This window comes from Protopterus annectens, chromosome 8.part0 (genome assembly GCF_019279795.1).
Source record: "Protopterus annectens isolate FY-2018-M chromosome 8.part0, PAN1.0, whole genome shotgun sequence".
NCBI lineage: Eukaryota > Metazoa > Chordata > Ceratodontiformes > Protopteridae > Protopterus > Protopterus annectens.
In genome coordinates, this window is record NC_056741.1 from 1,971,559,284 (window position 1) to 1,971,586,672 (window position 27,389).

General features: G+C 36.6%; 1 protein-coding gene across 2 annotated transcripts in view; it reads left to right on the plus strand.

Annotated features, from left to right (window-relative positions):
• Nucleotides 1-27,389, plus strand: part of GNAO1 (G protein subunit alpha o1) — a 1,256,657-nt gene that overhangs the window by 1,021,782 nt on the left and 207,486 nt on the right. For both annotated transcript variants that reach the window (XM_044081504.1, XM_044081503.1), the window contains exon 6: nt 7,793-7,922. In XM_044081504.1, coding sequence (XP_043937439.1) covers nt 7,793-7,922 — 130 coding nt within the window. The remainder of the gene's footprint in view (nt 1-7,792; nt 7,923-27,389) is intronic.

Genomic DNA, 27,389 nt, shown 5'->3' on the forward strand with positions numbered 1-27,389 from the left:
ATAGAGATGACATGAAACATACTGAGTACACTCTTAGGAATAGAGATGACCAGATAATATAGCCTAGGTAAAAATATATTTGTCCTTTATCTAAAAATAGACTTCAGTAATTCCTCTTCTCTGAACATATTCACAGTATCCTGGTGTTGGAAGGGGGGAAGGACTAATTCAACCTGGGGTAGTGCAGGAGCAGAGCCAAGTCATTTGACTAAATATTATGGACCCAAGAGTGCCGCGCCCGCACACACACACATACATAAGTGGAAAACTTTTTGATTGTTACTTTTGACCTGTTGCATACATTAACATATTAGAGAGCCTCCCTTTACAGCATCAAAAAAGTTCTGCAAAAGTAATTATAAGTTTGGCTTGGGCAGTTATTTGCCTGCTGTTGTGGTCTACACCTTAGTGAAATTGCATCTAGAAATTATAACCCATCAGTTTAATTTTAATCTTTCAGACTGGTTTGCGATTTTTTTTTTTTTTAATTATTTTCTAAAATAGTTTAATGCACAGACACATAGGTTCATAGGAGGTTACTAGGCTAGCGGCCCTAGAGCCTTTATAAGCCTAGCTGTGTTAATCTTAGGTTGCCCTAATTGTCCTTATTTAGATGGATGTACTTTACAGATCAGTATCAACTACCCCTGTCCATGAGGGACATGGGTGCCACCCCTGGGTTTAATTTGCATTCAGCCATCCTTTTGTCCAGGTTGCGCATGAATAGGGTCATTGGTGAGCTCTGCTTCACATGAATTGGAAGTTTATTCCAGAGTTGTGGTAATCTCTGGAGACATACCTGTCTCTCCAGTATTTTCCAGTAATGTCACTGGCAAGGTTGAGATCCCTAGAGTTAGTGACTCTAGTGTCATTTGATTTGTGGATGTGCAGCATTTCCATCAGGTCATGGTCAGAAACTGCTCTGTTGGCTAGGCACAAGTCGCCTCTCAGTAGCCTATATGATACAGAGTACAGTGACAGAGTTTTCAGTGTATCCATGTATGTCATGGTGTGGAGGCCCTGTATCATCTTAGTGAGAAACCTCTGTGGTCTCTCGAGTTGCTGCAGGTGTCTGGTGAGATACATGCAGAAGGGAGCATTGTACTCTATTAATGGTCTGACTAGGGTCAAGTAAAGTGGGGTTATAACATCCTTGGACCTGGATGGGATGCCTTTACTTATGAGATTCGCAGTGTAGAAGGCTTTCCTCACCATCATTGCAACCTGGTGGTCAAAATCAGATTGTTGTCAACCAGTGTTCCCAGATCTCACACCACTGGCTTTGAACTTAGAGGGGTGCTGTCAATATTGTAATTAGTGGGGAATTTCACTTTGCCAAATCAGATAATAGTGCACTTTTTTGCAAATGACCTGTGACTTTGGCACAGGTCATTTGTTTGTGTTAGCCCCTCCTGGAATATGTTAACACCATTAGGGGACTCAATGATTGTGCCTAGTGTACAATCATCAGCGAAATTAGTAAGCCTTAGACCATTTACTGTAGCCTGGAATTCCAAAAAATAGATTCCAAATAGTAAAGGGCCGACTACAGATTCTTGTGTTATGCCACTGGTGACGGGCCTACTGGTAGAGGTGGAGTCACCAACTTTGACAGTATGTGTTCTGTTGGTGAGCTAGTTAGCTACCCATCTAATGATTTAAGGGTTAACACTTAGCTGGGAGAGATTTTCAATGATACCCAAGTTTGGGATTGTGTCAAAGGCTTTAGCTAGGTCCAGAGAGGTAGCATGCACCTTCATCCAGGGATTTGATGACTTTCTCAAAGAAGTTTAGCAGGTTTAGTAAGTACAATCTACCCTTAATGAAGACATACTGGGTTTAGTTGAGTGTTTGAAGGTCACCCATATCCTTGGTGATAAGGTCCATGATGATCCTTTCCATGGCTTTGCAGATGAGGTTGGTTAGACTTAGGGTTCTATAGTTCCCAGGGTTGGTTGATGCCCCCTCCCCTTTATGCAAGGGGATAACTGTTGCTGTTCTCCATTCTACTGGTAGAAACCCATTTCTCAGGTTGTGGTTACAGAGAATGGCAACTGGATCAGCTAGGTCCTGTTTTAGACTGCTTAGTAAGCAACCTGGGATGTTATATGGTCCCATTGAGGCCATGTTTTTGGCCTTGAGAGCACAGATATGACTTGATCTGTAGAGATGCTGGGTAGAGAACTAGTGTCAGGTATGCTTTGAGTTATGGTTGATGGGGATAGGGGGTGAAGTGTGCACCAAATCTGTCAGCTAGCAGGTTGGCAATTTCCTCCAGTATAGTGTGAGTGGTACTATCTACTACCAGTTTGGCACATAGCTAGGCACTTCCTTTTAAGTTTCGGACATAGCTAAAGAATGGCGTATGATTGTCCTTGGCTATGAATGCTATTTTAACTTCTTAATTAGCTTTTGAGGACTTTACAAAACTTTTGATTTGCTTACTCAATCTGTGGAAGGAATTCTTCCTCTACAGAGGCAGCTGCCTCTTGTTCTTGGACATCAGTTTCTTCCTTTTGTCATACAATCTGTTTATACTAGATGTTCACCAAGGTGGCTTGTTGTTTTAGGAGGGCCTGTTTTTTATCTGGTCAGGTACAGCTGAGTCTGGACAGTTGCTAAGATGATTATTTGTGTACAGTTCTGCATTATTGCCTGTGATTGCAGGGGGTATAACACTTTTTATACCATCACTTAGTGGGCTGTGGTGTGCTTTGGAGAAGTTCCTTAGTTTTTTTGCTCCTTTGGGGGTGGGTGGTCCAATAGTTACTTCGAATGAGACTGAGTTATGGTCCAACCTTACCAGGAAGGGTATCACACAGGGGGGAGTGCAGTGACCACCCATGTTGGTGACTACTGTGTCAAGGACATTAGAGCACCTTGTGAGGGTGAAGACTATTAGTTCCAGATCTTTTGCATTGACAAAGTCCAGGACCCTCTGGGCAAACATGCTTGAGCTTGTGTATGTTACTCAGTCGATGGAAGGATAATTGAAATCTCCCAAGACTAAAGTGTTGGGATGTATTCCATGTCAATCCAGAAAGTCTGGGTAGGCATTGTGCTTTTTTTGGTTCCTGGAGGGGGACCTATAGCTAGCAATAATGTGGTAGGGTGTTTTGTCTATAGTTAATTCGGCATGGAGTAGTTTGTGAGAGTCGTACTGTTTGACCAATCTAGTGGTGTACATGGCTTTAATGAAGATGGATACACCTGCACCTTTGGTTCTATCATGCTCATTCTGAGGCCTGAATATGTGGAAGGCATTGAAGTCTTCCAGAGCTAGGGTGCTCTCTGCAGTCCTGAGTGATGTTTCAGTGACTTCACAGACATCAGCATCTTCCAAGGTAAGTAGTGCTTCCAGGGAGTGCAGTTTCATGTATAGATTCCTAGTATTAAGTAGAACCTTGAGTTTGTCCTCAGTGGATTTTGCTATGTCAGAAATTTTGTCATTCTGATATTGCCTAAAAAAGTACTATAGGCGAGACAAACACCTAAGCCAGTATCCGAAAGCTTAGGGGAGACAGGTGCAGACCATTTCTGGCAAAGCAGCGTGGCCTGTCGACCATGTTTTCCCAGGCTGACAAATACTGGATCCCCCCCTGGAATGACACAAGAAGCTAAGCCAATTGTTGAAGTCAATCATTTTTTTGTTTATATTGTGGTATCATCCTGGGTGAAGTTAGAATGCTACTTAGGGCTAGGTTCATACCTGCCTGGGTCACATAATGTGAGAGTTCAGTCATGTCACTGTTTATATAGTCCAGGGAGGTACGTCTCAAGTCATTCACCCCAAAATGGACTATGACAGAGTCCTAATGGTTCTTGTTCAGTGACCTGAGTTCATGTGTGATCTGACGGATCCTGACACCTGATAGGCAACTGACTGCAACCTTCTCCTTGTCCAGCCTGGTGAGAGGGGCATCTGGGTGTCTCACTATGAAGTCTCCTAGGACCAAGACATTAGGTTTTGAGGTGTTTTGTCTTAGGTGATTATCTGGTGAGACACTGATATGTGTGTTGTTATGTGTAGTGGTTTTATACATGTTGAAGTGTGTGCAGATAATTTGCACTTGGGAGGTCTCTACTATTTTGGTAGGCTTCTAGGGCGTATCTCTGCATATGTGGGCATATGTGTAGTGTCCTGAATTTGTATGAGAGGTGAAGTACATGAGCTGGCAACCTGTTTGATGTCTTGTTTTTTGTTACGTGAGAGGATTGTTTCCAAACTGATAATGTAATTACATCTCTAACATATGGCATTTGTTTCCGTACTAAGTGGTTGTCAGTATACATGAGGCAATTACCACATTGCCTCAGAATGCCTAACTCAATCAGACTGACCAGAGAAATGGTGGGAAAGTGACCATCCATAATGGCAGGTTTATGCCATACTACTGTTGGGGAGTGAGTAAGTTAGATCAGTTTTTGATGTAGGAATAAAAGAGGGCTTATTCTGTCGATGGTTTAGGTTAAAGAGCTGTGACGATACTGCTCAGTGTGCGGTTGAGTTGTCTGCAGAGCAACAAAGGACTTGGGAAAGTTCTACTGACAGACGTCTAGGAAAATTTTAAATTTCCATGTGTTTGCATCTATACAGGGCAGTGCTACCCCCCATTGTGCAATGCACGGCTATGCACAAGTGTGAGGCTTAAATACAGGTAAAATTCAACAGTTTTAAGACAAACTACCAGTGGGAAAGCCCCAGACTGAGCCTTTCTCCTGAGCTAAACACATCTGCCACAAGGGTGCAGGGAGGCCCTCAATGTAAGATGGCTGTTTAGAGCACAGTGTTACCAGACAGTCTAGATTCAGCAAATCTGAATCTAGCATATGCTATGTAAGGCAGTAGTACAGAATTTCAAACTGCAGAAAAGAATGCAAATACAATTAGCAAAAATGAAGCAGCAATTCAAATAAATGCAGTTAACAAATTGCAATACAGGCTTTAAATATACTTATTTTTCAGTTGTTTGCAGTGGATGTCTTGGATTTCAATTCAGATCCACTCCAGATCTCTGGCTAAAGTCATCAAACTCTGAAAATGAATACAGTAACAGTTATGAAGGAATTGTATGCTGTACAGATGTGTTGGTCTACTGCAGCATAATAAATATGTTTAAAATACTCAAGACTTCTCACTTTTTAGAAATAAAACAGAAAATTCATAATGTTACTTAAGTAAATATTTCTAGGAAGTAAGGTTAAGGGGAAGAGACGAAAGTGCATCAGAATGTATTACATCGTAATACATTAAACCATTGGCGTGAGACAATTACATCCGTTAAGATTTTCATTTTCTAAGAAAGCAACTGCACAGTATGTCTAATTGTACATGTGATATTTAAATCAAATGAAAATAAATGTAGACCATTTCATGAAATGCTGAGTTACTGACTTCCTCTATGCTAGTATAGAAAATACAAAATCACAGTAGACTGCTACTTAAAGTTTGCCACATGGAGAGAAGAGGACAAAATATATCTAAAGGGAAATACAACCTCTGTCTTTGCCCCTGTCAGTGCTCATTTCAGATGTCTGCACTTATTGTCTAGCCCTTCACTAACCATCATATACCACACTAAGGATGGTATTCATAGTCCAGAGCTTTGCATACTCATAGTGATGATCTGCAAAGAGAGGTGCTACAAGGTTGTATACATCCCAGACTGTCAGGATGACCACAGAAGTGCAGAGGACTTTTTGTGAACATGCCCCCTATCAGAATTGTGTAGCATGGTTTATGCATAATCAGTAGGGGGACAGGTACTATGCTGTTAAGGGGGTTTACAGGTATACACAAGAGTTTGATTCATAGATATGAATATATAATGAACCCATTTGCATACAAGGTGTGTAAATCATTCTGAAGTTATGCCAGAAAGCAGCCATGTTTCATCTGAATGCAGAGATACCTGGGCACATTACTGAAGGGGTCGCTTGGGTGAAAAGTTTTTTTAGTGCTTGTGCATATAGGCATGTTACTGAAGGGGTTCACTTGGTTGAATACTTTATTTTGGTGCTTATGGATACTGGGATGTATTACTGAAAGGGTCACTAAGGAAATAATTAATTTTTCTGAGTGCACACGTGGACAAACAAGTTTGCCAATTGCAACTCCAATATCAAAGGAAAAGCACTGCATTTAAGAATGGATGGATGTACCTCAGGGATGTCAGACTATGAACTGCAAACACCACCTTATTAACATACTGCGCTTTATAACACTTCTCATTTGTGTCTCGTTATTCTTTAGGCCTTGTGCATTAGTGTAAATGGCCTCTATGAATTGCGCCTTTGCAATGCTCACTCATAAGCATCACAAATACCCCTATCACACTTGCACAAGTGACTATGGACAGCACTCTAAAAGTATCAAATTGCATTTTCACAAGTGACTATGAATACCACCCTAAAACAATCAAGTCTAGTCTAACAAGACAGATAAAGTCAGCATGCAAGCTGTGTAGACCATTTTCAGCATGAAGCAAGGGCTGCTCACATTAAAGCGATTACGTCCTCTGTAGCTGTAATATTCCTTTCTTTTAACTGCACCAAATTTTACCTTTACTATTAAAAGGCATCAAACCACACTTACCAACACCTACTGTTTCATCTCTCCTTCAGGAAGCTTGAAATCATTACAACTTGGGGCAAAAGTAAATCTCCTCTCTATTACAGAAAGGACTGCCTTACTTTATTCTATTTTCATCATATATAACCTTCTGTATACTGTCTCCTGATCTACCTCTCTTCTACACAAATCTGTGCCTTCACACTGTGATCTTAGAAGTCATAATGAGAGCTTCCTGCCCTGCTGTGACCTTTTGCATCCATCTCAGTTACTGTAGTATGGAACTCTGTGCCCTCAGATACTAGAAAAATGAACTGACCTAAGAGAATGTCTGACTGTATGGCAATGTACATGCTGCAGACATGCTGGATACATTCAAGTTAATGTAGAAGCAGGTGACGCAAACTGACCTCCAGTATTTCTACATTCTAGCAAAATCAAACTGTCTTAACTAATCTCTTACACAATCAGTTGTATATTATTATTCAGTAAATAATTCAGTGTAGGGGCTTAATGTCAGTATACACTTACAGTACTTAACTGTATTATATAAACTTCACTATGTAATTTATAATCAGTCTCATGTTAGAGCAACTGATTAAAGATTATTGCTATACTGTATTATACTCACCATTGTTTGAATAGCAATTGTTTGTCTGTATTGTGAATGTAATATCTGCCTGCTTGACACAGATCATAGCTGAAAATGGTTATTTGTCTGGTTGAAAGTGAATAAGATAACATAACTAAATGAGATGAAACACAGAAGTGAGCAATGACATTGGGTAAAATCTGTTGTACTTCTCATGAGCAAAAGACAGAAATGTGGCTTAGAGCATGCTTTTGTATTGGATTTTTTAACAAAAAAAAAATTCCTTGATCATTTTCACTTCTGGTTTGCATCATCTCATTAACAGAAATAGTTTAAAAAGGTCAGTATTTTAATTTGCACATATGAATTGCTTGGACTTGTCTTCTAAAAAACTAAGAATGTTCTAGTCAGATAGCCTTTACCATTTGATAAATTCTGTGTTAGAGCTGTTTACCCAGAAAAGGTTTATTATTCTTTGGATATAAGATGACTTGCTTTTTTAATTTTTTTGTAAGTTTAAATTTAAAAAGAAAAGTGAAATGACTGTTGACTTGTTTGTTTTGTTGCCCTTCTTAAATTTATAAGATTTTTTTTTTTTTTTTTGCTGAATTGTTTCCCATCTTCTGTAGGCTGTTTGATGTGGGAGGTCAAAGGTCAGAAAGAAAGAAGTGGATCCATTGTTTTGAGGATGTGACAGCAATTATTTTTTGTGTGGCATTGAGTGGTTACGATCAGGTGCTTCATGAAGATGAAACTACGGTAAGTTCTGCTTTGGACAATGAAGTCTGTGCTTGACATTGTGCTTTATTTATATCATTGTTTAGGAGTGTGTAGACAACTAGACGAAAAGATTCTGTTGGCTTTGCAAATGTTGTGCAGCCTTTTTCTTCAATTACCTGTTTCAGTTGCAATAAAATATGTTTATTTTCATAGACGTTTTCATTATGTCTTTAATATATGCACTGACTAGTAAGGTCACTACTCGGGTACAAAATACATCATATGCTATGACTTTTGTGTTCAGGCCATGTAGTAGAAATAAATCACAATTATACTTAAACTGATGTTAACAGGCTATGAGACATGTTTGTACTGTAGATATCTATATGGCATATAAAGGTTTAAATACTTAAAGTAATTTTTAGCATGGAGAGCAAAGATCTTTGTACCTCCCTGTGGGGAAATTGACCTTTTTCCCACTACTAATTATACTACAAACTTTGGGTTGACTGCATCTTAATGCAAATATGTGCAATTCTTTTGACGACTTGTATTTTCTCTGTAAATCCTATTCAGTCTTTAAACTTTTGGGTAACGTGATATAACCCATGGAAACTTGCTTATGTATTCTTGTATGTGTTGATAAGTGCATGGATTTAAATGTTCTAGTCACTACCTGTGCTATGCAAGACTGAATGAATATTTGCAGCTTGGCAAAGACATGTAAAGTTATGGATGGCTTATTCTTCTAAGGAGTTACTTGCTACAATATGTTGCAGACTGTTTAAATATGTAATCAAGGCTGTGGAGAGTACTACTTTTCCTTCTGTTGGGCAAATACAATAGAATTCCTGGACTGGGGTTGAGTACAGCTGAAAACAAGGGTTTCCATGGAATTCAGCTTTTTATATCATTCCCACAGAATAGTTTGCATTTCTTTTTGTTTTTGCTACTGTACTTTTGAGAGTTGCTTTATTGAATTCTGTGTATTTCATATTTGTTTTTATTCACTTTAAATATGGATACATTACACTTAAGATGGAATCACCATAACAACGCTAATTACCATTACAGAAATATAATTTCTATGATTTTAGCACTTGAAAATGGATCTTCATTATTTTTAACAATCTTAAACCAATGGCTGTATGAATATTGTTTCAGAACCTTGCTATTTTGGATGGTCTGGCAAATAATTTTTCATGTAATGTATGCGTGTTCCTTTTATACCATATGCAGTGGTATATTTCACTTGAGATGAATTTCCAAAAAAACTTCAAAATGCTAAGGAAAAAAGAATGTATCACACTACCCAATAGTATTTTGAAATTTAAATTCATAAAGTCTGTGGTTCTCTGTTGTTACCAAATGTTTTGTATATTACTCCCGTTAATTGTTCTGTGTTCTGAATTTTTAGTCTCAAGTTGAAAGATGTATGCCATGTATTTATGCACCACAGATATTTATCGTGGAAAAGCTCTTGTGTAACAGTCATTGCAATTTTATATTACATCAGACAAGTATCACAGAAAACAAGACTTTGCTGTCTTTACACAAGTATTGTCTCTGCAGTAAATAGCAGTGATTAATATTAATATTAACAGTATGATTTCTAATGAAAACAAGCTGTGTGAGATGCTCAGGAGAGAAAGATTAGAAAGCTCAACAAATGCTATAAGGCACTCTTTTAAAATAAACTGACACAGCCAGAATGAAGCATTTTACAAACACTGTGCTTCCCTATAAATATAACCCTCAAAATAGTGCATGTGTTAAAGTATAAGGTAATAAATCCTTTGGAGATACAGAAAAACGAGTGAATGCATAAGGACATCAAAACAATAATGTCAGTATACTGAAAGACCTGACCTTTGTGAACCATTTTGAAAACATACCTAAATGCTATACTATGAGCTCTGCTCCCTGATTCATCTCATTGTGAAGCTGTTTCACCAGTCATAACATGTAGACTACATCATTGGGAAGAATGGCTGCGTACTAAATTGTTTAATTTGTCACGTCTTCTTTTTGATTTCCTTTCCACTTTTTCTTTTCTCTACATTTTGTTTTACCAGGTTGGCTGCCTTGGGCAGTTAATATTCCATTTTCATGGATATTAGAGGTTTGGAGCTGACAGTAGTGAAAACAGAATGGAAGCTTCACAAACCAAATTCAGTAGTGGTTATTATTTATTACAAAAGTAATCAAAATACCTCTGATGGGAAGTATAGAATGAAAGAGGAAGTACAGGTCTCTGAGTATCTAGTAGTCATCGCATCTGTGTATAAGCATGCACTCACTAGCATTATTTGCATATTACTGTTGCAAGCCATTAAGAAGCAAGTTGCCGCCATGTGATGTTTAACAGTTGTGGATGACCTAATAATAATAAAAATAATGACCATATGACACTTCAGAATGGTTTGGTATGGTAGCTGTGTATTCGAGCACTTTTCACCTCTTCTTTTTCTCTCCTTTTATGCTGATTCTGTTCAACATTCTTCCCACGTGAGAGGATGATAATGATAGTATGAAATAAATATTTTGTACTAAGAGCATAAAATGAGACCATTTTTAGTTGCATGAGGTTTTTGTATGCTTAGGATAATTAGGATCCATACAAGTAAATCCACAGTGCTGGCTATCAGCTTCCTGGCCTTCGCATTGCCTGTCATGCCAGACCTTCTGCCCTCCTGATCAGTCATGTGGTTCCTTTTCAGACAATCCTCATATAAGGCCATTCTACAACCAGTGCAGGCTTCTTGGATTCTGTTACTCTGATGAGGAGGCCATTTTCTTTCATAGGTCCTTACATGCTCTGCATGCAGTGGTGTCATGGTGGAATGAATAAATCACTTTGCCTGTTCCTACCTGACACATCTGTATGAGCTGTGACTTGCATTAGGTGAGCCCTCATATCAAGTCACCCTAAACCCTTGCAGTGTTACAAGTAGGGCAGAAGGTATCTGATCCCTTCTGAGAAGAAGCAGTGCAGATCACAGGCTAATTTATCTTTCCATCTAACTGGGCCTAATGATGGGCTAGGTTTGTTCCTGAACATAGACCCCTGGCAGTGTGATTGAATGCTGTGTGGTTGTGCCAGTAGCTGGCATTATTTAAAGGCTTGCTAATGTAACCACATCAGGAGGCTGTAAGCCCTACACTGATCCTGTGCTAAGTAATTTTGACCCGATGTAGCAGTGATAAAGTTTAAAATTTGTCTGCTTACAAACCTATTCATTAATATTTATTTTATACACTAAGGACTTGAAATGAAGGATGACTGTTTCAAGACAGGAGTATGTAACATTTTCTGGGTTTTTCATACTTTTGATGTTTTTAGATAGCTTGTCATTTTGAACTGTTCTGGGCTCCTAGTATAATTACTGTTATATGCAATGAAAATTCCAGATAACAATTGGCAAGACTTGCATCTGTGGTATAAGTAACCTTGTATATCTTTAAAAAAATCTGCTTGAAGCACATTAGTGTGGTACAATGTCTGTCACATAACTTGCTATAGTGGTTCAGTTATGTACTTATTTATTACAGTATAACAAGTCAGGCACCATGTTTATGCCCCAACATAAACAGTAGAAGCAATGGTATTGACAATCCTGTCAAGAACTCACTGGTGTAGTTTAGCAGTCCCTATAAAGATTTAAGTTTAGGAGTTGGCTTATTCCAGTCAGAAAACATTTTCACCTGAACTGTTTTCTCTTGCAGTTTTAATTCTGTTTTCACATTTGTTAAATCATGTGGGAATGGATTGTAGTTTGATTAACCTTGGATGTACATTGCTTTCCACATGTATCTTTATCATAATTCCCTTTAATTTACCTTGCTCATCTTTAAATACCTGCATATGTTTTTGCAAGATGTCATTTAAAGGCTTGAGGATGTTCTCAAACAATTTATCAAATTCCAGTCTATAGTTTCTGCCTTAAAAAAAGTCACCAAAAGTTTGTTGAACAATCAATGGTAATTTCTTTATTTGCTTTCTAAATTTGGTAACACGGGTAGCTTTCTGGATTTTTACCATGATTCCTTATATTTCCAAAGAAAGCAATCATACAGGTTTTGAGTTCTGACACTTTTACATTACTCACGCTCTTTGCATGTTTTACATTATTCATCACAATGACACAGAATCATTTGTCACCTTCTTTCCTGTCACTTAGATGACCTGGGTTCCATTAGCAATAATATAAAATGGCAGTTTCAACACAAGGCAATAACAATTCAAAAAATTTTTATGCCTTGCCACCTCTTTGTGTCTCCAGGTTGGATCTACAAGGTTTAAAAGCTGAAAAGTGATTCAAATGTCTGTGTCAATTGCACTGAAACACAGCATATGTTTGTCTTTTCGGCTTTTCCCGGTTAGGGGTCGCCACAGTGGAACTCCGGTCCGCTAATGATTGGCAGTCGATTTTTATGGTGCCAAGTTGCCAGCCCAACGCCCAACCTTCAGCGAAGGTACACCCATTCACATATGCCTTTCGGAGGCTACTCGACCACGGGGAGGACATGCAGACTCCACACAGAAGGCACTCCAACCGAGAAATGAACAGGAGAACCTCTTGCTGTGAGGCAACAATGCTACCGCTGTACCACCGGGGCTTACTGAAACACAGCATATAATCTTCCAAAATTATTGGACTGATTCACATCTGTTCACTAAAACCAGACTATATACCAAATTTGTATTTTTTTAAACAAACTAAAAGCCTTACATGCAATATGGACTCATTTCTTATCTCGCTCAAGAACCTAAAAAGCCCAAACAATGTTGCTGCCATCTGGTTTATGTGCTAGGCACATTTTCGCTAACTGTCCCATATGTGCTTTCTCTGTACTTGTCGTCACATATAATAAAGTTGTCTAGATTAATAAAAATTCATCCCACGGATCTACACATTGGACAGCACTCTTGTCCCTTGTTTGGCTTCAGATATAAGGTCATTTTTCATGAAGCTAAGATGCACACATAAAATTATGCATGCCTTTAAATACCTGTCTGTACATAATGTGCTTTAGCAATGTACCTTTACAATTTAACATAAATTGTCTAATGTTTTATTGTTGCACATATATTAGTATCTGCTAATAGCCATAGCAATTTATGGTTACTCTGTTAAGAGAAAGTGGAACAAGGCTTTCATAGCCATAGCCACTCCATGGCATAGATGGGCAAAGCCCTGACTACTTTATGGGTGGGCCAAGTTTAAATATGGATTTGAGAATGTGTAGGAGCTGACAGAGGAGAATTGGAGTGAGTGGCCACTACCTGTTCAACCATCCTAGGAGGAAAGAGTTGGCCCTAGCTCACCACAAGAGTGACACTGTGCAGGAGCAATAGGTGCCTACCAAGTGAAGTGCTGGGTCAACCAAATGTGAGCTGCTATGTGCAACTGCATTGCGAGCCAAGGAGAACCCTTAGAGTACAGCTATGGTGGAGCTTGGAAGAAGCATCACTGAAGAAGAGGTGCTCCTCAAAGGTGAAGGTAGGCCAGCCCCAGGACCAACATAGCTGGCCTGTTCCCTATCACCTAACTCTCACCAGCTCATCAGAAATTACCAGTCTGAAACAAATGGGCTATATAATTCTCACCTGCCAGAGAATCCCCAGCTATCCTGATCTCAAAATGAACGGGTTGATTGGGTATAGGTAAAGTAACTATCAGGCTCAGTCCCCTGAGGGTGCAAAAAAAAAAATAAAGGCAAACCAAAAAAACAGTTCCTTCAGCTATAATTCAGTAGTCTTCCATTTCTCCATTTAAACTCTATTGAAACAAATACAGGCTTAAATGCTGGGTAATATTAAATAGTCTGATTGCCTTTCCTCTCTAGTGTCAGAGGATATGACATTTGTGTTGCAGTTAGCACCACTTGCCACTTTAGACTTTGCTATTCTACTTATCTATTTCTTATTCCCAAGCCTCCCATGCCCCCTTTTCTTTTATCTACTCTTAGCTTCTTTTCAAACGCTGTCTCTTTTTATTTCAAAGTGGCTCTATTTCACTTTACCTATGCCCTTCCATATTTCTTTTTTGTTTTTTATCCTGTACTTCCATCTTGCAATTTTCCTTCCCAAGAAAGGAAAGTGTTTCTCCTGTGACCTCTGTTCCTTGCCTGCTCAATCTCCATTATCCTTTCTGTTTATTTTCTACTACATAAATGGTTGCACAGTAGTGCAGCAGGTAGTTTTGTTGCCTTACAGCAAGAGGTTCTCTGGTTTGATTCTTGGCTGTGGTGCCTTCTGCGTAGACCGTGCATTTCCTGTCCATGTTTGTGTGGGTTTTCTCCAGGTGCTCGGTTTTCCTTCCACATTCTAAAGACATGCAATAGGTAGATGGGACACTCTAATCTGCTCATAGGTATGAACGTGTGTGTGTATGTGTGGCATGAAAGAACAACTGCAGCAGGGTTAACCACTCAAAGGTGTGGACATTGACTCTATATAATTGTCACTGTTGAAGTTACACCCTAACTCCATGTTCAAAAATGAGAAAAAGGGCAATAGATGGATGAGTGAAATATTTTCCTTCACTTTCTTCTAGGAGGACCACATACCTATTTTAAATCCAGCTATTCCTTCTTTCTCATCTTTCTGTATTCATCTCATTTCTTCCTTCCTTCATCCATATGCTGTCTCTTGTTATTCTTACCCTATTTCTATACATTTTCATAATATGTGTCTGTTTATTCTGTTCGCTATTTGACCACTGAGTTTGAGAGTTCTACCACACTGTTTTGTATCTTTATTTATACTAACTGTACAGCTATTGTAGTTGCAACTTTATATCTTCTGAAACACTACAAGAAAGTTCCACCTAAATCAGGATCATCAATTTGTAATAACTTAAACCACATGTAGTGAAAGCCCATTGAATATTTGCAAGTGACCCCCTAAGGGCTTACAAATTTTTCAGCTCTATGACATCAGAATTTCTATAGCGTTATAATGTTTTACATTTTTAAGTCTTTACTAGTGCAATCAGGCCATTAAAGCTTTCCTGTATGCATAAACATTTAACTATTTAGTTATGTTGTACTGTATACCAAATCGGTATATCTGAAAATATTGTTCTTGCTTTAACTGTTGTTCATGACTTGCCTGTTTGAAGATTTACTCTCATTCATTTATTTTTACATGTGTGTGTGTGTGTGTGTGTGTGTGTGTGTGTGTGTGTGTGTATTTATGATAATATGAAATGTTTATGATGGCAATTTTTATCTCTAGGCTTCTACTGAAATTAGTTCTGCCCAGTTAGAAATCCCTGATCCTTTTTAATAAATATCAACAAACAAGCAAGCAAATAAATAGATTTAAACAAACACTCCATAGTTACATTTCTAATATTTAGATTTGTTATCATTCTGCTGATAATTTCTACCACATCTGTAACCTCCATTTAACATATTTTCTTATTTTGCATTTAATTTATTTGTAATTTATGCATTATTAGATAGTTTTATGTCTTTCTGATAGAAACTTATGTCATTTCTGTGAGGCATTTCCCGTGCCTGAGTTGTTTGAAATGCTTTTTCAAAAGTTAAATGATTCTCAGACAGCGACCTTCTTTGAATACTGTAATTATTGTACTGAGGTGCAGGCTACCATGAAACACTTCCTGCAAAGTCTCTCCTTAATTATAGTCCTGGGCTAATTTTCTCAGCTCACTAACAAACTCATCAGCTTTTATACTTAAAGAATTAAACACAAAATGCTTATTATTATACTTGGTGAAAGATGAAAGACTAAAATGGCTTTTTGTCAGATACCAGCTCCTTAAAGACTATTTTCTGGCTTTGTTGTATTAAGTATTCTTCATTTTAACCCACATATCTGAGCAACATTGCCATTTAATAAAACTGTTTTGAGTGTATGACACTGTCGTTAGAAAAAGTTGAGTCTGTACCATATTGCATTCTTCTCCCTTTTTTGAAGATGAATTATTTTTAAAGGCATCACTACTACATTAAGTCTCTGAAGTTTTAATTCCAGAAATTGAAAACAGCATGACAATAAATAATTCTGAATTTTTATTCATGCAAAAAAAGCATGCACACTGGTGGTTCTTCTCAAAAAGACATCTCTTCTTTTCACTTTTTGCAAGATCAGACTCTGCCCATATTGGACTTGCTGAAAGTAAATATGTACCATGAAGCAGAGTAGGCAGAAGGACTTGTACTGTATCCTTGCATTGCTACCTAGCTATAATCTCTCAAGACAGGAAACTGTTGAAGTTGTAATATCCTTTCATCAAAACCCTGCTGTAGTCAGTATTTTTATTTCTATCTCCTTAATTTACCTCATTTGACTTGGAGGAATATGATAAACACAAGTTAGGAAATATGCAAGAGATGACATTTTTGCCATTACAAGATATTGTGCCTTCTTTTACAGAAGTCATTCTGCTTAGAATATATGAATGTTTAACTGACAGAGATCAAATCTACAGGATGTAATAATCAACAGCTTATTAATCCAATACTGAATGATATAGCATTCTTGAATTGTATTCCAAAATATGATCAACAGAAATATTTTAAAAAGGCATATTTTTGTTCTGTCTTTTAATCCACATTTACTGGAACTTTTTAACATGTCTGAAAGTAACCATAAGGTAAACAAATGGTTACAGTGTGTTTGTACATGAGCAAACAGTTGTAATCCATATAAACCTCATTCTGTATAAATTTGGTGAATGGAAATATTGTGCAATTCTTGGTGTAGAATGTATTAAAGCAAACACAGATTTACTGAATTTCTGTGGTATTTTGTCAGCCAAATGCTGCAATACACATTTGTGGTTCATTCTTGTACTAATCTAGGAACTGCTGAATTAGTTCCTAACAAGTTCTGTGGGGACCTGTGCAAGGCACCCCATTCCTTTCAGCGGATGCACACATGTAGCCAGTATTGCAGGGCAAGAAGTAATGATAACATTTTTTTGTCTTTCAAAGCCCAGATCACAATATTCTAATTCTCGTGTTTCTAAATGAGCATAATTTTAGATTGTCTAAAATTATTATTCTATGTAAAAGCAGTAAAAGTTAGAACAACAAATTCCTCATGCATAAATTACGAAAATCATAATGCTATGCCTTTAGAAAGTACTACAAGCTGTACCTTGTGAGGGTTACCATTGCAAGGAGCTTGTAGTCTTTTGAAGAAGAATACTCATTTATTAATTGCTGGCATGAAATAAGATAATATAGTAAAGCAACCAGTGACTAAGTCACATTGAATAAATAACTCTGAGGCATAATTACTTGTTTTGCTGAGGATCGTGTATAGAGCTAGTTTTTTTTTTTTTTATTTATTTATTTTTTTTTTTTTTTGCATTTTACTCTTCATTCTGTATATAGCATGGCAAGAGGGTTATCTTTAACGTAGAATTGCTGGGTTTCTGCTGAGTAGAACCAGCTTAAAATGCAGCTGCTTAAAAATGTCACATTTTCATCAATACGTTATTTTCCCTCTCTTGAATCATCTGTTACAGAGCCCTATGTTGTTGTTGTCGTTGTTGTCTTTCGGCTTTTCCCGGTTAGGGGTTGCCAGAGCGGAACTCCAGTCCGCTAATGATTGGCAGTAGATTTTCATGAACGCTGAGGTGTCAGCTCGACGTTCAACCTTCAACGAAGGCATGCCCGTTTATGTATGTCTTTCGAACGCCCACCCAACCGCATGGAGGACATGCAGACTCCACACAGAAGGCACTCCCCACACTCCAGCCAAGAATCGAACAGGAGAACCTCTTGCTGTGAGGCAACAACACTACCGGTGCACCACCGCGGAAGTCTATATTAAGAAAATATGGTTTAAGTAATTAGGAAAACAAATTTTATACATTGATATACAAGGATACTCTACAAAAGGGCCTTACAGAAACAGATGCTTGGTGCCAGAGCCATGGGCTCAAGTTCAATGCCAAGAAATGCATAGTTATCCTCTTTGGGAAAAAACATGTACCCGTGAATTACCACATAGGTGGCAGTACACTAAACACCGAAAGTGCGATAAGAGACTTAGGGACACAGGTGGACAGTGGTCTCACCTTCAATAACCACATCGCCACAACAGTCAGGAAATCCTTCTATGTGGCACACTAAGGGCTTTTCATCCGGAAAAAAAGAGGTCATCATCCCACTGTACTCATCCCTCATTAGACCCATTATAGAATACAACGCCCCATTTGGTATGTACCTCTCAAGACATCTGCAACAACTGGAAAGGCCGTAGAAATACCTCACTAAAAGAATCACAGGCCTAAAGCAGATGCCGTATGCTGACCGCCTTAAAAAACTCCAGCTATACTCTGTCGCATATCATCTACTAAGAGGCGATCTCTGCTTAACATACAAAGCCATGTCAAACCCAGAGCTGTTGGACATGTTACACTTAAAGAAATCACAATCCCTCAGAGCCACATGCTCCAGGGATCTAAACCTTGTCATCACAATAAACAAAACATGCTGGGGGGATAGGTTCCTGACCCAGAGACTCCCCAGACTCTGGAATAGACTGCCCATACATGTCAAGCAGAGCACCTCCTTGGCCCTCTTAAAAAGGAACCTTGACGACTGGATGGGAGAAAGTAAATTTACCCCAGGGATCATGTCAGTCACCCTGCTAGACAGGGGTCCAGGGAAGTAAATAGTGTGAGAAGAAATAGCCAGGGAATTTTTATGGCTAGGTTTGTATAGGCCCTAGGACCGATAGCCTAGTACCAACCTATGAACCTATGAACCTATAAAACCACAAATGAAACAAGGAATGTAACACTTCAGAGGTAAACATCAGGGGATATCCTCACAATTATAGAGTATTAAAAACAGCAAGAAAAAAATATAACAGAGTGTTTAAAGATCTTTAAAATAGGTCCTTAGTTCAGATTTCCTGTCCTTAAGAAAATGCATGCTGACACAAAACCTGTTATTCCAGCAACTTTCTGAGTTTGTAACACAAAGCCTATTATTCCAGCAACTTTCTGAGTTTGTAACACAAAGCCTGTTATTCCAGTCTAGATGCCAGTAGTAATGCAACAGTGGTGGGAGGGGATTTGGATGTGGCTTGCTATATATAATTATCAGGGGTTGTGGGGGATATTTGGATGTGGTTTGCTATACATATATAATTAACAGCAAGGGGTGGGTACTATAACTAAGCAATGCTGCAAAAATGTATCCTAATTTAAATAAACAAATCCAACATTGTGCATATGACTGAAATATATGATAAAAATCACTTTGTAGAGTATTTGTATTTCAATGGTAACTCAGGAGTTGTAGAGTATTCACTTCATAAACTTTTCACTGTAATCAAAAACTAAACTCAGGGTATTCAGTTATGATTTCTGGATAATGTGTGTGTATGTATGTGTGTATGAGTGTGTGTCTCTATATATATATATATATATATATATATATATATATATGTGTGTGTGTGTGTGTGTGTGTATATATATATATATATATATATATATATATATATGTATATATGTATATATATATATATATATATATATATATATATATATACACAAACACACACACACACACACACACACACACACACACACACACACACACACACACACACACATACATACATGCACACACACACACACACACACACACACAAAAAAAAAACCACAAGTATATAAAACCATATACATATATGATTGGAGGTAGTTTTATGGAACATTCGTAATATCAAACTTTGCTTTCTTCCATTTTGCTGGTTTCGACAACATGTCTGTGATATGATTGCTTTACTATGGGGAATGGGAATTTGTCTTTTCCCGGCTGCTCTGTGACATTGGAGATGCTATACATATGTTGCAAGGGTGTGGGGAATGTAGAGGGTTTACTCCCCTTCATAAAATATTTTTTTTATTTTTTTCTTATATTTTTGCTATGATCTTTTAGACGGATATTTTAGGATTTTTTCTGTCAATGGCTGCTGACACAGACATATCTATTTGGTTGACAGATTAGCTGATTGACAGGGCAGGTGCAACATCTTTTTAATAGCAGGGCTGGAGAATAAGCTCTTTACCCGCTATTGTGTGATCTTGGACTTTGTATATTAAAATAGCAGGGTTATTGGGGCACATCCCCCAGAATGATGGGTACAGGCAGGCATACCCATGTGCAAAAATCAGTGTTTTGTGATTTGCATGCTCCAAGTTTATGTCTTGGAGTATGCATACTTTAGAATCAGTATTTTGGTTTTCAAACTTTTACAGAAAATATTCATTGATGTAGTATTTTGCAGCATGGATTAATTTACATACTTTTATAGCTCTCTGTCTGTCTGTCTATCTATCTCTCAGTATATTGTTTTCAGCAGTGAAATGCTCCAGTGTTAAATAATCTTACTCAGAGTAACTGTTTCTGCCAATAAATATAATTGCCATTTGCAATTCTAAAATCTCCAATTTCTTTTGACTAGACTCTTAGTTCCATACTGTAGAGTTATTGGAGAAGGATGGCTTTGTAATTGTTATTTTTACTGTAGGTAAAACGCATTCAAATTGCAAAACACACATTTTTAAAAGATGAAAACCAGGAATGTGTGCTGATATGCTGAAATATCAAGATCAATCGAATGTTATTGACTCCTAAGTTGTACATTTTTCTTCTTTAACCATTTGTAGAGTGGCTTATTATGTAGGTACTTTCTTCACTATGTAGCAGATGTATGCTTTTAATTTGGATACCTAGCACTGTACCAATACTGATAAAATACAGCAGCTTTAAGAACTTGTGTTTTTGGAAAATGGTAAGCCTGCTTTAAGATTAATTATAAGCTATCTGCAATATTTCTTGATACAATCTGCTAAATGATGGTCATGGAATATGGGACAGTGCCATTTAAAATATTTATATTCAAATACAGATAGTAATTAGTTATACTTTTTTGTTGTTTGTAAAGTCATATAACACTAAACATTCATTCTAAGGTATTCCATTGGTTCATCAGAATTGTTTATGTTTCCTCTTCATAACATCAACTCCCTTTAGAAATCATTGACTTTCTGAAGACCATTCATCAATCATCCCAGGTGAAAATTCCAGGTATGTAGAAAAGAGTGCTGTGAATATCACATGAGCCTAAGCCTAGCAAAAAAATCAGAAAGCAATAAACATATAGATATTAAAATCTGAATACTTATAAAGTATCATTTTTCCATAATATCTATTATAATTTGTTTTCTGATTAACATTGCTAGTGCTACAAATTCTTATTCCTCTTTTTTTAGCTAACCCCATGAGGTAGTAAACAGTGCTTCCGTTCAATTCGCTATAACCATTATTTTCAGTGCTAGTAATTGTTCTAAGCAATGTGATTCATCCCTATAAAAGTAATAATTTGGTTGTGTTTTTGCTAAAGGTTTGATTCTGAATATGGAAACAACTACTCTGATAATTTAAACATTTAGAATATTATTCAGTTACATGTTGATGGTGCCAGACATTTGTTGACATTTATAACAGCCATCAGACATATTAGGGTTAATGCTTAAATGTTCATTGCTGGCAGAAGAAGACCTATTTATATTCCATCATGTTTGTCTTGTTACTGGTCATAAAGCCCTTCAGGTGTCCTTTCCTTGTTAATTCTGCTGTTTTACCTATCCCATGCCACCTGGAAGGTGTTCATTGTCTTGGTCACCACTACCCATTCAGGTAGCTTGTTCCAGTTATCCACCAACTTTCTTGTGACTTCTACTTTCTCTAGCCTACACTAATCTCCATGTTGTCCTTTCTACTCACCACTATCCCTTCACTCCTTCTTGCATTTGTTTTGGGTACCCATATCATATCGTTTCTTCCTTTGATTGTTTCCAGAGAGTTTGATCACAGAAATAGGAGTTATGGCATGTACGCTTATTCTTCTAATTATTTGCCATTCACATTTTTTTCCTCAATGCCCTTTCCACTAGATTATTCAGATGTCCCCTCTTGGTTCTTCCTAACTGGCCACATTACCTAATGTCTCACTAGACTATGGTAATCGAAATGCATACTTTCTGATCTAGGAACATATCCATCTTATAGTGCAATCAAGTATTTACTTAGCTTTCACTGCAACCTCCAGTGCTGCCATTTTGTTTGTGCTGTTAATTTGCCACCTTTCTTCTCGGTTTGTACTGGCAGAAATTTGATGCTAATTTTTCTTCCTCCATCCCTATTCTGTACCTCTTCTGTTTCTTATTCTTTGTCCTCGGGTGCTCTTACTACTGTCCTTTCCCTAACTGAAGTCAAATGATTTAATCATTGATAATGGAAACATTTTCTAATATTTTTGATAAAGGGAAGTAAGAGCAGTATAGGCCTAAAATTATTATATGTAGAGTGTATGTCCACATCATGAAAAGCAATAACTATGGCAGTTATTCCAGTCTACAGGAAATCATTTTCTGTAATAGAATTTTGAGGATGGAAATGTCGTCAATTATGGTCTCAGAATCAAGGTTTAGATATTCAGTAGGAAGCAAGTTTGCAGCATTATTTTTTTGTAAGTGGCATGCAGCTGATTGAAAAAGTTGAAAAAAATGTAGCAGAGGTTCTGTGCTATTTATTTAGGCTGGCACAGCTATCTGATTTATCAGGGAGTGCTAATGAAGTATTTTCAGTGAAAATATAACAAATATGCTTTGTTATTTCCTGTGGAAGGGAGTGGGAGACCAGTACGCTTTATCAGTTTTTCTGGGTTTATGTGAGTTGTTAACAGTTTGTTAAAATGTTTGGTGTTTTAGCAGTGCCTCTTATAAAGGCAATGGATTCATGATTTCTGGGGTCTATATCGGAACATCGAACGTCCAAAATATCGACCGCCATAAGGTCGAACTTGGAAGATCAAAAGCTGAAAATATCGAAGCCGCGGAACATCGACTTCTTTCCCAGGGAAAGAAGTCAGTGGGCTGTTTCCATGCCTTCACTATTTACTCCACTGTGGTGCAGTCTTGGAGTTGGTATATTTAAGTAGGGGGGTGTGGGGGCGAAGCCCCCCCCCACATTAGAAATAGTTTGTGGTGTGCATGTGTTGTGTGTGTTTCTCGGAACAGCAATTTTTTTCCCTGGGAAAAAATTGCTGTTCTGAGCTTTTGATCATATCACATTTCGAACTTCCAAGTTCGACCTTATGGCAGTCGATGTTTTGGAAGTTTGATGTTGTGATATAGACCCTATTTATGCTGCCATATGACAGAATGTTTACTTTGTTCAGATTATTGAAAATATTTGAATATTTTTTGAGATTTTTATCAGTTAATGCTAATCTTAGGCCTTGTCCCATTGGCCCATTATGGTTCTCTTGTATGTGTTTGTCTTTTTGTTTCCATTTGAGGAAATACTATATCAAGAAAAGTTTTAATAAATTGTGGCAGTTGCTCTCCTAACTTAATTGACAGATATTTAGAAATCATCATGGCACATTGTTTTTTTTTTTTTTTTTATTAATATTTGTGACACTCCATGGATGCTTTACTTAGAAATGTTACTTTATTAAAGAAGTATTACATAATTTTTTACATGACAGAGTTGAACAGATGAGTGACACTATTTGCATGATTATGTTAAAGACCCTTGATTTTGGAATGAAGTACAACTTTTCTAGGCAAGTATTTGTTTCAAAATTTCTCTTTAAAAAAATATGCAATAGTATTTATATTACTTTAAATAAAGCTAGTCAGAATTTTGACTGAGCTGATCAAAACATAATAAATTAAGTATGATTTAAGTTTTTATTGTATTCATTCTTTTTTTATTAAATCAGTGAAAAAAGATGTGCTCCCAGATTTGCATTTGTATAGCAAATCTTGTAGCAAAGATTTGAAGTATAGTAGAATTATTTAACTGAATTCCTGAGGAAGAAATGTGGTTGTTAAAAGGATATGGTTAATCATGCGCAATCTCCTTAAAGTATTACATTCTTATCACTGAGAATGCACAAACTGATACATTTTAAACGCAGATCCATGTATGGTGATAATGTATATTCCTAATTTTTTGCAGGTTATTTGAGTTCTGCTTTATGTTTGAATGCATGAGTATGCCAAAAGGAGAAGACTGATGAAATGCTAATTCTGTTTAAGTATGATATGTAGCCCACTTCACTCTTACTCCATACCTGTTTTAAGCATTGTTAAACACATTTTTGAGCATTCTAGTGCTGTCTCCGGCAATGCATTCTAAAACTCACTAGTTTTTGTGAAATATTGAATATAACCTTTTTTTTTCAAATGTTCTCTTCCATTTGCTATCATTGGCCTCTTTTCCATCCATTACCCCATATTCGTTCTCTTCCGTTTGCTACCATTTGCCTCTTTTCTATCCATTACCCCATATTTGTTGTCTTCCGTTTGCTACCATTGGCCTCTTTTCCATCCTTTACCCCATATTTGTTCTCTTCCGTTTGCTACCATTGGCCTCTTTTCCATCCATTACCCATATTTGTTCTCTTCCGTTTGCTACCATTGGCCTCTTTTCTATCCATTACCCCATATTTGTTCTCTTCCGTTTGCTATAATTGGCCTCTTTTCCATCCATCACACCATATTTTGGCTCACCTTTCTTTTCTGCCCTTTGCTAATGTAGTATATCAGTATCATATCTGCCTACAAATTTCTGCAGTTTGCATACTGTCATTATTAAATCTGAATGCTAAATGAAAAATGCTTGTATTATATCTTAAGTTTGACTTCCAATGTCTTTGAACACAGAAACAAGTTTTTTTTAGTAATAATATTTATTCCATCATTCTGCAACCTCAGTCTAATGATATACAGTAGACAATATTGGTCATAGAATAAACTTTATAGAGGTTTGGCAAGTAAAGGCAAAATCAAAGTCTCTCTCAAAGGATTTAGTACATTCCCTCATGACAAACTTGCAACAATGAAAGTTTTAAGCCATAACAGACAGAATTATATCCGTGGGTGACATTGGGCTATATCCCAGTCTTGGTCTAGGTTATGAATTGCTGAAACTGTTTGTGAATATTGATAAAATAAATATGTCTAGGATTATGACCTGTCCCCCTTTACATAGGACAAACTCTGTTTAGACAGCTGTTCGCTGTGGAAAGCATCATTAAAAATGGCAAATGTCCTGAAATTTTAAGACAATATATATATATATATATATATATATATATATATATATATATATATATATATATATATATACACTAAATCTCCTTTCATAATTGCATAAAACATTTATTTTATATCTGAAATACCTAAATATTATATGAGACCACATAGACAACTCAAATTATACAGAATTAGCATTTATTTTGGGGAAAAAGTGAAGTCCACTCCTTTGCACTGCTTGTAGGTGCAGTTTTACCTCACAAAACCTGATACTCATATTTCAGTGATCTGCTAAATGCCTGGAGATAACGTAGATACACTTATGGCAGAAGCTTTTATGTAATGTTAACCTTTTTTTATTTATTTTTCTTATCTTATTCTGTATTTTAAGTTTGTATTCATTTGTACCTAATTGACAATTTCTGACTTACCTTTACTTTAACTAATTGTTAATTATTTGCCTAAGTGCATATACTTTATAACCGTTCATATTGTTATATTTTCTTGTATGGTCAGTTTTGTGGTGCTTTTCTTTCTGGGCCTCCACTGAAATGGGTTCTTAACATCTCAGTGGACTATCCCGGTAAACAAATATCAATAAATAAATAAATAAATGTTTCCATAAAAAAAAAAAATCACTCTGTAGGCATCTGAAAAGGTGGCAACCATAAATGTATCACAAATGTAAGTGAAATATATTATGTACTGATAGACTGTTAACAGAATTAAACTTATTCCAGTTTAAACTCCTTTCAGGAATCATGTGAGGTCAAAACAAATAAGGCTATGAGTGTGAATTTTATTTGAATTTAAACCTATGTAAAAACTAATCACTTATATATGTTGCCAATATAAAACATTTTGTGGATAATAGTGACTGTAACCCTTTATGTTTTCTCAGCAAACATTAGTGTTACATTATTCTGTTGACTTAGTCATTTTTGCTTATGTCAGGCTTTAAATGTGTACTATATCTTACATTCTAGTCATGCCGAAACACTTTAGAAACTGATGATCATGTACCCAGTTTACATTCTACTGCTGTTACTTTTGCACTGTCTTGTAAAGTGATGTTTTGTAACCTGATGCAGACTGCAGCGAATGTGTCAGTATGTGTTTGCAAAATTTGTCCAATTTTTTTTTATAATGTCAAAAATTTAGTATTGACTTGTTTGTATAGTCTTATGAATCTTTTCCACTGATAGGAAATCTTTCAGGGTAAGATATTCATATTAATCTGAATAAGCTGAGTATGTTTCCCATAAAGTAGGCATATATTTTTCTTGTTGTTTTGTCAAAATTTGTAATCCTAAAAATATAGACAAATCTAATAATTTCCTAGGGTTCAGTGATGAGATAAACATTAGAAGCTTTAACTATCAAAAAATAAATTAACATACTTCTCTGTTTTGACTACCAAGGATAACTTTTCTGAGAGAAGGAGTGAACTTAACTGAATTTTGCTTTCATTAGTATCTTTCATTTTCATATAACTTAGTCTGTATAATTTATTTAAATAAAGCAGCAAGTGCTGAGTTATTTAGCATAATATATTCACCTGCTAAAATTGAATTTGGTTGATAAAATATCTTGCTAAGTAACTTATTCTGTAGTTTTTAACAGTGGCTACCCTGCGTATGTTGAATGATTGATTATGGTTCGAGCAAACTTGTCTAAATTATTATTTTAGATAAATACAGGTTTTTAACTGATTTATTTATGCAGAAAACAGGTCACATTCTCTGATTTTCTGTGTATTGTGATACTTTATTGTTCATTGTAAATGTTCAATACTTTGAAGTTGTGCTTACGCAGTGTGTTAGACCTTGTTTCTATCGGGTCTTGGAGTCTTATCATTTCAGTTCTAAAATAATGAAGCTTTGTACTTGAGTGGTGAGAATTATTGCCTGTTTTGACATTGTATGTTTACATATATCAGGCAAAATGTATTTATCTTATTAATTGTCTGCAGCCTTCCTGGTTGACTTATGCGAGTTGTCTGTTTACATAATACTATAACCTGTATCCCAAATAAATCATAGACTGACAGTAGATAAAGTGAGAAGATATCCTGTAAAAAGAAAGAAAGAATGATTTTTACTGAGAACATATGGAGACACCACAGGGAATGGTTGGAAAATGATGACTGAGATAAAATAGGCCTTTTTTCCTCTCCATAGTTCTATCTTTTAAGAATGCAGTGAAGAAAACTTGACATTTAACTTTTTTTGGCAGAGGAACTTGTAGAACTGCTAAATATACATAATAGTATGAATCAGTTATGATCACCTGTACCGATTTATGTTTCTTGCAGCACACTTGTGCATGCATGCTTCCATTTGAGAGCCTTTATAATATTCTTACTTGCTTATTTATCTTGGAACTCATTCATGTT